The sequence below is a fragment of the Lupinus angustifolius genome, chromosome LG15 (assembly GCF_001865875.1).
Source record: "Lupinus angustifolius cultivar Tanjil chromosome LG15, LupAngTanjil_v1.0, whole genome shotgun sequence".
Classification (NCBI taxonomy): domain Eukaryota; kingdom Viridiplantae; phylum Streptophyta; class Magnoliopsida; order Fabales; family Fabaceae; genus Lupinus; species Lupinus angustifolius.
In genome coordinates, this window is record NC_032023.1 from 17,213,625 (window position 1) to 17,225,374 (window position 11,750).

An 11,750-nucleotide genomic window follows, 5' to 3' on the forward strand; every position below is an offset into this window, starting at 1 on the left:
TACATATAGTTCATGTTAGAAGAAATTCATATTGAAATAAAGGCAATTTTTTGGGCTTTATTGTTGATTTCTACATATTTGAATTTATGTATCATTTGTCATATAAATGCCTAGATAGCTTTCCATGTGCTATGGAATAAAGGGAGAAACTAAAAACATATGGTTTTAATATCCTAAGTTATAAGCAATTATATTCCTTCCAATTTTTTTCTTAATAGAGCTATGGGAAAAAAGTTTTGCAATCTATCAAGCTCTTTAAGACCATTGGAAAATGTGTCTTTTCTAAGCATTGTATGTTATATTGTGTTAGAAGAGAAATGACTACCACATATCCTCTTTTCTATTCCAATTTATTGTTTCAATTTAATGAGAAAGTACTATTAAATTAAAAAAAAAATTAAAAATATAAATTAACATTTTTATATTATTTGTATGGATCTAATTAGTGATATTTTCATTTTTTGACAGAGAATCCTTGTTGGTAAAGTGAGATCAAAGAGTGCTGCCTTGTTTGGCCGTTTAGTATTGTACGCCATATATACTTCTCATAGAAAATAAATGGAAATATATAAATCCCGGTTACGAGTTATAATCCATGTCGTTTTGTCCCTGAGCTGTTTTCCTCTCCCATCCATAATTTTGGGATGGGAATAGGAATTGTATATAATTAAGTTGGTTAAGGCCAAAATAATATAATTATTTTAAGAAATAAATTGATTTTATGATTATTTGAGATTTCTTTCTTCTTCAATTGGCCCAACTTTTTGTTTGCCCTTGGTAACATACATATCTAGCAATAAATAAATGTTTTTAGCAATGACTTCCAATGCAAGTAATAAGTCTTACTTTTGTGTCCCATGCTAAGATAACGTGTAGAGAATATTATATTCAATATCATATTCTTAACATAACAAGAAGGGTAGACAAACTTTGACTCTTTATGGCCAACTTTTGAACCTGTTCATGTGTGTGAATAACCATATGGTCTAAGCCAATTTAGCACACATGACCTGTCCTCTTTTCAAATGGGTGAAGGCATGGGATGCCACACTCACTTGTTCCTTTTACATTGCATCTAACTAGTTTCCTCAACAAGGATAAGGTGCCCTACATGGGCTATGCTTTCTCACAATGAAAGTGCAAAAGAAAGCTTTTGCTTTTGGTATTACTTGTTCACTACACTTCACAGATATGCAAGCAGATTAAGGGTGTGGGATCTCTATACCTTCCTTAATTTGAATATACAATCAAGGATATTTTCTATATGCATGCATATATTCTTGGGCCTACATAGCATTATGTCCCAACAGCATCAATTACTTTAGCTTATTCTCAATTTTACGCACATGAAAATGATATAACTAAAACTAAATGACAAATTAAATGTTGCATATTGAGACACAGCATGTGAGTGTTCTTATATTGGCCATCAGCATGTGAGTTTGAAGTGTTAATCAACTATAATATATATGTAGTAAATTATTGATATTTTCTTATACTAACAAGACATTGCCTTGCTCAACTTAGTATCCAACTAAATATATGGCATTTTGTGCAGATCAGTCCCCTTTGAAATATTGCTAATACTACAGAATTAGGGTTGGCATTATTAATTTTGTTCGTTACTATGTTTCCATGACATTTGATATATACAGTGATTATGCCATCTTATATAAAGAAGTCATACATAAAAGTAGAGACATTAGTTTGTTGCATTTCACATGGGATTACTCATTTCTGATATCTCATATAATGATTGTGGCAAAGAGTAAATGGGCACCTAAAAAGAAAGGGTGGTGCTAGTAGGGGAGTTTGAGATCCAACATTAAGCATTAGTCTAATGATCCATGCTTGGCGTTATTAAGACATGATTTGATTATGTTATAACTAATCAATTATAAGGGTAGATTATTTCAATCAAGGAAATGCTTATTAATATTTCAAGTATTAATACCGAGTGCTATTTGGAGTCTTTATTGAATCACATGGCAACCCTTTCAAACAAAGTATTAATTAACTATGATGGCATCTCAACGACAACAATGATTTCATTCTTCCTTCAATGCCCAGCACACAGATTTGGGTCTAAAACGTGTGTGAAACAATGGTGTTGTTGACAGTAAGCACCTGGTTCAAATGAAAAAATTACATACCAAAATTAAAATATAAAAATCTGAAAATTTTATTTAGGCAGATATTCAGTACATTGTAAATGAATAAATTCATAATTACATTTTATTTTAATATTACACTAAAAGGAAGGTTTATTCCACGAGAATTACACAGATTTGAAGAGTATATATATGGAGCTCTTTTTTATAACTTTCCTCCCTAATTTCACAAATGAAATAGTTGCACTATGTTAGGATTTAATTACATGAAAAAAGTATAATCCAAAATATTAGTCTAGGTGAGAGAGTCTCATTACTTAAATATCATATTGAGCATGTTATTTTACTTAATGTGTGACTCCTAACACACTATTTGTATTTTTTATCTGCTTTTTATTTATGATTTATATGCATAACCAAATTTTATATGTGAAATAAGCTATACAGGATTGTGTTTCATAAATTTATTTTATTTAATATGACATTATAATTACTTATAAATTCATAATTGACTATTTAATATGACAACTTATAAGCTTTTAATTCATTTATCTTATTATTTAATTTTCAGTGAGGTAGTAGTCTCAAATTGTGCAAATTAATTGACTTTAGTTTCTCTATAGAATCAAAGGCCATATGGGGAAGGATTTGACTTTGTCCTCACCTTATTAATAGATTTATCTTTTTTGCTGTGATATAATATGCTTTTCCAAATCCTAAGTTATTTTTTTAAAAAGGATTTTATCCTACTATGTTCATAATTTAAGAGCAAGTCTCAGCCATGTGTCAAAGATATACTAGTGAAGGATTTAAAAACATTTATGTGGAAATTAAGTATAAATTGAGTTGAAAATTAAAATGTCTCTTTTTTCAGTCTACTTAGGTGTGAATAATGGCAACAAGTATGCATATTTTTCATAAGGTAAATTTGTATGAAAGAAAGAGCAAGAATAAAGGTAGATATATAGGCTGAGTTAGAGGGTATGTTCCCACACAAAAAATTTTTAATTAATATTTTCTCCTCTAATTGTATAAAATTGAACATATGTTACTCATTTACTCAATGCTTTGTCCCTGGAGTCATAGATCCTCTGGTACTTAATCCAATTTTTTGAGAGAAAAACTTGTATGAAGACATATCTAATATATTATATTTAGAAACAAATACATTTATATTTTTTGATATTATCATTTAGGACTAGATTTTAATTATAATCAAAATTTTAATATATTGATTGTATACATATTCACAAAGTCTTTCTTTGGGCCATGACTCATAAATTCACACTTAATTAGGGAGTTTTACATTATTTTTTACACAAGCCTACCTTTGAAGTTTTAGCTGTTCTATTATAAATGTAGTGGGCCAAGCTTATTCGGCTAAATAGTAATGGATATCTTGTTAACGTCTATATTTAAAAAAAAAAACATGGTTATCTTGTTAAATTTGGGCCACCGTAAAAACCCGACCCGTATGTATAGCTATCAGTACCGGATTTTGTTTATTGAGCTGCAATTCCAATTTGCAAACACTTGTTCTAAGTCCCTAATTTCATCTTCTGATGGGTCTCACAAAGGAAAATCTTCTTTCGCGGTTAAAGGTTTCTTCTATCTCTATATATTCTCACCCTAACTAACTATTATTACTTCTAGCATTGCCTGTTCTGTCATTCTTCTGTTTGGGACTAATTATTCTGACTTGTATATTTTCTTGCTTTTCAGGACCTTCAGATTGAATTTTCTAAATATGAGCACCCTGTTGTTTTGACCGTTGAGGCTCAGGTAAATTTATAATGCCTTTAAATATTCGACTCAACTTAGGTACAATCATTTCTTGGCGGTTCAACTCTGGAGTTGGCTCTTAAATAATCTATCATGGCCTTATGAAAATAGGTTGCAAAAATAAGATAACTCACATATAAACTCTCTTTTTTGGTAAATTTGTACCAGAGCTTAGTAAAACTATAATAAAATCGGTAAACTCACAAATAGACTAACGAGTTTAAGAGTCACCAATGAAGTGTTGGTCTAGTAATGTAAGGCTCAGTGGATGCCCAAATAGGCCAAAATGTCAAAAGTTTGATTCTTGACATTTGTTGGGATGAACAGACACCCCGAAAACGATTAGTTTCTTATCATGAGGGTATACCCTTGGTTATCTCAAACAAATAACAAGTTTAAGAGCTTCATTTATACATTGATTTTGTCGCAACTTGTAAATTTATCACAAGTCTAATATCTATGCACTGTCACTATCAAGATTTATACACAACCAGTATATTATTTACATTCATTCGTATTACTTATGTTTAAAAGTCAATAATGATTAAATATTAATGGTTAATGATGTATTGATATCGTAAAAAACTCTCATACTGTCGGTGAGCATATCTTTTTCTCATTTATCATTGTTGTGCGATACATAAGTTCATTTGTATTGTGATATGTATTGAATTTATAATCTAATGTTATAGATTTTTGTATTTTTCTATCAAGGTAGAAACTATAGTTGGTGATCTATTAAAAATCATAGGACAATTAGGTAGAAACTATCGTCATTTTTATTTACTTTTTTATAAAGTTAGAATGCCGAGTAGTAATTTTGAATGTATCCTTAAGCTATGTTTAGTTACTAGATAATGTTATGAACTATATTTTTGAGATATGTAAATAAGTCAAGTTCACCATAACTTCACTAGTTTATTTGAACTTTCAAGTTTGAAAACCTATTCTTTTGGATATTTGTGGTACTGATTTCCTATATAAATCATGCATAACGGGACTAAGCATTTCACATGTTATGTTTTTATTGGAAAATAAAACAACTAGCACTTAAAGGATTATATCTAAGCTTTGGTGTTAAAGAATCTATCTTGTATCCACTATCCTGTATATACTGTTGTACTTTTTTATTTTTTCTAAATTCTAATCCACTATCCACTTTCCTTCAGGCAAAATATGTTGGACACTTGGGGGGTGGGCTGAGCAAAAATTTATTTTTGAAGGTATGGTCTATTTTGGATTTACAACAAAAAGAAATTCGTCGTGTTGTTGCTTCCTTTTTAATTGTTAATGTATGCTTATGCCCTGTTTATTCCACCTTGAATCAGGATAAGAAAAACAGGTTTTATGTTGTTTCTGCTTTAGCTGATACTAAAGTAGATCTTAAAGGTATGTGTAATTTTGTAATCCTTGAGGCATCTGTTCTATTGCTTGTATCACCTTACTTCAAATTGATGTTAATGATAGTTCTTTGTTGCTTCAAATCTGAGCAGTATTATCTCAGCGGCTTGGTTTGGGAAAAGGAGGTCTGAGAATGGCACCTGAAGAGGCTTTAGGTGAAATACTTCAGGTTTGTCTTTGCCTTCAAACTTTTATTAATTTTTTTCTTTGTTTTCCCTTGTTCAAGAATGTGTCCATTGAAGTAAGATGACCTAAATTTTGTCCTGGCTTCTTAACAAACTCAGTCCTTGCACAAAAGATAGCTATGATGTTTTTTACTATGTAATTGACAAACTAACCAAGTTACCTTTGCTTATTGCTATGCATTATATAGTGCATAAGGAAACTATTTCTTATTGAGGCATTTTCTGTTCTTAGTTTAATATTTTGCAAGGATGAATAATATATAGATTTATAACCTTATTATCAATGTAAAATGTTCTCTTCAAATTTTTCATTGATATTGTCATTAGGCATTACTATAAGTTTCTCCCATATAATGATTATTACTCTTATGCTGAGCAAACAAGTAATAATTGCATATTTTAACATGATAAATAACCTTGTAGAAATGACAGTTAAAATTGTTGTCATATCTGATGACCTTGTTTTTCTTTATCTTACAAGGTTCCATTGGGTTCTGTCACTCCATTTGCTCTAGTGAATGAATCAGCGCGGTATGTGACTTGGGTGCATTTTATTTAATTTTGTTGCTTTTAAGTTTGTCATGAAATATAAAAAATGATTAGAACTCTCATGTTAGGAAATAGCTAGAGTTATTTGCGTTAGGAATTAACTCATTGCTTCCTTTTGGTTTTGCATTATATCATCTTTTACTGCACCAGTATACTTCTGATTTTGTTCTGTTTTGTTATGAGATATATATTGTTGTTTCTCTGTAATCTTGGTAACATACATAAATTAATTGCAATGCCATTCTTTCGAATGGAGAGGGTGAGCGCCAACGCAACAGTAAGGTTGCTGCCTAGTGACCAAGTGGTCACAAGTTCAAATCCTGGAAGCAACCTATCCGTCTGTGGAGTAAGTTTTTATTCATCTACTCTCCTCGTGCCCCACTAGGTGGAAACTTTATGCACCAGGCTGCCTGTTTTTACCATTCTTTAGAATTATTTACTGACGGTATTTCCCTTTTCCAGTATTAAGATTGCTTGCTTTTAGATCCACCGCTAGCTGTTTTTGTTGTAGCTTTCTCTCTAGTCTTAAATTATACGTTGCTATCTACTCTTAGTTTTCTTATCAACCTTCTTTAATTTTTGAGAAGTCTGCTACTTTTGGATTTTTAGTTATCGTTTTGTTGCTCCTCAATCATCTACCCTTCAGGTTTAAAATGATTTTCTCTTGAATGAACTGGATGTGCTGAAAGGTTTAATGTTCTTAACCAAAATTGCTTCCCTAGTGCACTAACTTCTTCAAAGATCATCTTATTGGTGATGTTTATGTTTTTTATTTTTAGGCTGTTGACAACCATTGTTCTGACTTCTGACACAAAATTCTATTTCTGAGGAACTAATGCCTTTTTCTTTTATGCTTCATTTTCTCTTTCTTAAGAGATGTTTCACTGTTATTGGATCAAGGGTTCAAAACACAGGAGCACTGCTTCTTCCATCCATTGTCAAATGACGTGTCCATATGTAAGTGAAAAAAAGAAAAACTTGTTGCACATTTTTTACTACTGTTTCAGTTGACGAGAATTCTGTAGATGCAATCCCCATACATTAAGGAATCCTTTCACTTGTATCTGTCCAGCACCACAGATCCACCAATTGACATCCGAAGTCCAAACAGACTTCCTTTCATGTCTTACTATTTGACAGTTGTGGAAATTAAACATGTGTATCCCAGTGATATCTTTTAGCTCATCTAAGTTGATGTCAGACAAGGTTTTTAGGTCTATTGTTGAGCCACTGTGCTTTGATGTACTATGCTGGTCATTAAATTAATTAGACTCCAATCCTTTACTATGGCAGCTCTAAATGCACGTGATCTCGACAAATTCTTTAAAGCAATAGGAAGGGACCCCTCATATGTTGATTTAGAGGTAAGCAATCCAAAAAAGAAAGACAAAAAAGGTGCACCTCTTATAGGTCTTTTTGTATAAAAATAATATGTTTACAAGTTCACCTTTTATTCGTTAATAATCACATCAAATGTTTCCTTTATCCCCTTGCAGGCCAATCCTAAGGTGGGGAAAGATGAACCCCCGGATCTAGCTGCACTAGTTCCATCCGGTTCAATAGTTTTGCCTGATCAGCCAGAAAAGCAGCCTTCACAAGTTCCTAAGGACGGAAACCATGTTTCTGGAGATAATAAGTCCAAGACGGGTTCAGGTAAAAATTCTATTAACTGCTCTGATCATGTGTCAACTTATGTATTATCTGCTTATGGAAACAACCGTTTCTTGTGTATGTGCATTGAAAGTAATAGTCCTCCCACTTAGTTTATGATTTTTATGACTTCTTATCTCTGTATTTATATTTCTTCTCTTATCTTAAAAAATGTAGGGGGGGTTACATTAAAATTGAATCGACACAATGTAACCCTAGAAGTTTAGTAGGAGCTTCTATTTACTCTGTAGTCTTTGCTTCTGAGGCAATATGCAATTTTAAGTAATGCATCAGTTAATAATTTCATGCAAAACATTTCTTTTTGTGCCTTTATTTCAGTGAAACTACAGACCTTGTTGCTGTTTCGCTGTAGGAGATTCTTATTTTAGTGACTGATACAATGTTTAGCTTGAAGCTGTTTCGGATTATATTTTTCACGCATGGTCTAACAAGGGCTCACAATAGTTCATCCTATTTGTTAATCAATTTTGTTAGTATAGCAGAAACTTGTTCATGGCTTAAAGATTCTAGTGATTAAATAAGTTACAAAGTAAATCTTTCTGATGCAGCCAAAGTTGTCAAGCCATCTGGTAGTGAGAAAAATACAAAGGGGACACCAGTAAAAAATGTTCATTCACCATCCCCAGTTGCAGACGCTGAGCAATTAGTTCAAGAGATATTGCGTAAAACATCAGAGTTATTGCTTTCACAGGTAAAATGAATAGTATTCTTTCAATTTCAAACCTTTTACTTCCAGCATCATGCTGAAGAATTTTGATCATACAGATTAAGGAAGAAACCATAAAGCAACATGGAGATCAGCTGGGTACTGTGTTATCTGATAATCTAAAGAAAAGCCTCGGCTCCGATTTTAAGAACCTTTGTGTAAGTATATCATGATTCTAGTCAAAAAAATTCCCTTTTGAAAAATGAAAACAATGAAAGTTTGGGGGGCATGAGTTCCTTGCTGTTACAATCCTTCATTGATAAAAATCTGCTATGATATGAAATTGGTTGGTTCCTGATCACTATATTATGTCTATTGCAGACGATGTTTAAGAACACTGCATACACAGAAGGGTTCCATGCTGGTACTCAACATCATCCCAGGCACTAGCTTGTGATGATCTAAGATTTCTGGCAGGAAAGTAAAAGAGGGACCATATCTTAACTCTTTGTGCCTTGTTTCTTTTGATACACTGCATTATTGAACATTGATAGAGGGAACTGAGGAGATGCATTGAACACAATCGATTAAGAATACAGACACATGAAGGTGGTGATTTAAAAAAAATTATATTATTGTTGATTGAGTTACAGTAAATTTATCTTAACACAGTTTGAACTTTTTGTTTTTTGATGATCTGTCACTCTGTCAAGGGTTGAACTTTTATCTTTAACACAAGGTGTTAGTCTAGTGGTGTCTGGTTTCACTAGATCCTCAGGATAATCAAAAGGTCAAAACTTCGATTACGGAAACTCGAAAAGCAACTCTTTGGGCAACCACGCTCTATTTTGTAATATAATGATATTAGTGGTATACATCGAGGATATTGTGGTACTTACTAGTTACTAGTATATTTATAGCTCCCTTTGCTATCAATGAAACATAGTTACCTTATTAAAAACATCAAATAACTTCTACTAAAAAGCAACTTATCAAATTTTTGAATGTGTTGATTGTTTCTCATTTGTGGAAAAGAAAATGATACAAATTAGTGGGTGCAGAAGATTTATGTTCTAATGTGGTAGCCAAATTGTTCTTATTATTGTGACGTGGCTTTATTCCTTTCCACAATTTTGTATTCAGTTTAAATCTAAATCTATATTTACATGTTAAAACGCAGAAATGCTACTGAAATAAAACAACTTTACAGGGTTAAGTGGTTAACCAAGTGGTCAACCGAATTCCATTTTCAAGTTGAAAGCCCGTTTTCGTTTGCTTGTATAACAAGCCTATGTCATTCCTAGAAAATGCACGAAAATCCATTTTTGCTGGAAAATTATTAATTGAAGTATTAGTCTGGAAAAACGTTTCGGAATGAACAAAAAATGTAGCTAGAATTCTGGATGGATAATTAATGTATTAACGCAGTAAATATCTATTTGGAAACATGTTTTTAGATAAAAGAAAGGTGTAAACAGAAACATCTTTCTTTTATCTAAAAACATGTTCCTAGATAAAAGAAAAAGGTGTAAACAGAAACACGTTTGTTGATTAAAAATAGAATTAACAGTTACTAATAAATAATAAATGTTTATAGTATACATACTAAGAAAAACATATATTAATCATGAGTAAAAGGATGAGTGGCTGACAAAAGGGAAGAGTAAAAGGAACAATGTTTTGATTTAACAATGAAATAAGATTTAGAGCAAACAATGATATATCTAGAATTTTATTAAAAAGGGAGTTGGTGCCAAATGAAAATAAGTGTGATGGCAAAAGAAACTCTCATCTATATGGAGAGGAATTTATTACACCCATCTATTTCAAAAATCTGAAAAAATACCCTTGTCCCCTTACTACTCAATCCTTCACTATTTTTTTGTGGCCTACTAATATGGATAGTAAAGATGTAAAGGAGGGCTTATGTGAATCAAAATGTTTGGAATCAAAATTGTTTGTGTGGGATGATCAAATCTACAATGAATTATACAGCAGGCTCCAACAACATTAGTAAAAGTAAAATAAGAAAGATGTGTTTGAATGGGTTCATCATTTTCAATTGTTTCTTTTTCTTTGTTTTTAATTTCAATTAAGTTATGAAAGTAAAAAATTGCACGACTCAATCGCAGAAGTGATAATTTTTCTTTAACTTAGTTGAGTCACTAGTTATAATTATAAGAATGATAATCTTTTGCTTCTATGGTTCGGAAGTGTCTACAAAAGTGGTGATTTTTTAATTAATTTTTGCAGTTAGGTCACGGATACTTAAAGGTGTAATTTCAGAAGTTAAAAAATTAGTTTGTATTGTCTGTTGTGTATATTAGTTTGTTGCTTTGTTTCTAGCTTTGTTTTAATGACTTGGTTTTAGGCTGAGTGAATGTTTCATCTCAAAATTAATTGACAATAAGAGAAATAGTTTAATATGTATTTAAATCATTCCTGAAATAATAAGATAGACGATTTGAGACTTACTTTCCAAGATGTCCCCTCCATATAAGCCTCTTGGACTCTATCTCTCATATGAAGTTAAGGTTCTATCTTAAAACCAATTGATAATAAGAGGAATAACTCAATAGCTATATAAATCATTCTCAAGACAATGAGGTAGTCGATGTGAGACTTATTTTTCAACCTACTATTTCTTTATTTTCTTTGACTTGGTGGGTAGGCTTGTGTAGCTAGGCATTTGTGTGGGTTTTCTTTCTTTCCCTAAATGTTTTTTTTCCTGAGAAGCACTTCCGGTACTCTTTGTGAAGTTAGAAGTGTATTTTAGGGATTTTCAGGATTTGTAGGGTTTGTTCATTTTTATTTGGGTATAAAAAATCCAAGTTAACATAATCTTTGGCATTAAAGAGTTTAATACTTGATTAGAAGGGGGAATTAAATGTTTGTAATTTTAAAAATTATTTTATTGAAAAATAATTTAAAATCATAGTCATTGAATTTTTTTTTGTAACATGCTGTAATCTTCATCCGGTACTCAATATGAAATATGAATCAAAAAAATTCTCTTATCTACATGGGAGCACATTTGCTGTATAATAAAGTGTGTCATTGTTTGTAATTGACTGAAAAATATATTTAAATTAAAATTTTAATAATTAATTATTTTTTTGATCAATCACATGCAATATCATATAGAGTGACACACTGTTTTGGGACAGCAGATGTCACCCTCTCCAATGACCTAGTCAATGCATGCTACATGAGGACAAAACGTACCCTTAAGACAGAGGTGGGCCAGTACCCAATTGTTCAAAATAAAGTGAAACCTTTTAGTAAATGGGTTTCATTCTATGTCGACACTAGCCCATTTCTCTTAGTGGGCAACTACGTGCTGTTAATGTTAACAAAACTTTTCAGCCCACATTCGGGGACATAATGATGATGAACAATGTGTAT

The 11,750-nt window shown here is 31.6% G+C and overlaps 1 protein-coding gene across 1 annotated transcript; it reads left to right on the forward strand.

Moving 5' to 3' along the window:
• Positions 3,617-9,036, forward strand: LOC109328740 (prolyl-tRNA synthetase associated domain-containing protein 1-like). Its single transcript, XM_019562342.1, has 12 exons — positions 3,617-3,712; positions 3,834-3,893; positions 5,063-5,116; positions 5,222-5,282; positions 5,387-5,463; positions 5,961-6,010; positions 6,903-6,985; positions 7,322-7,392; positions 7,525-7,681; positions 8,248-8,390; positions 8,465-8,563; positions 8,727-9,036. The coding sequence occupies exons 1-12, from the start codon at positions 3,674-3,676 to the stop codon at positions 8,793-8,795; spliced, it is 963 nt and encodes a 320-aa protein (XP_019417887.1). The 5' UTR covers positions 3,617-3,673; the 3' UTR covers positions 8,796-9,036.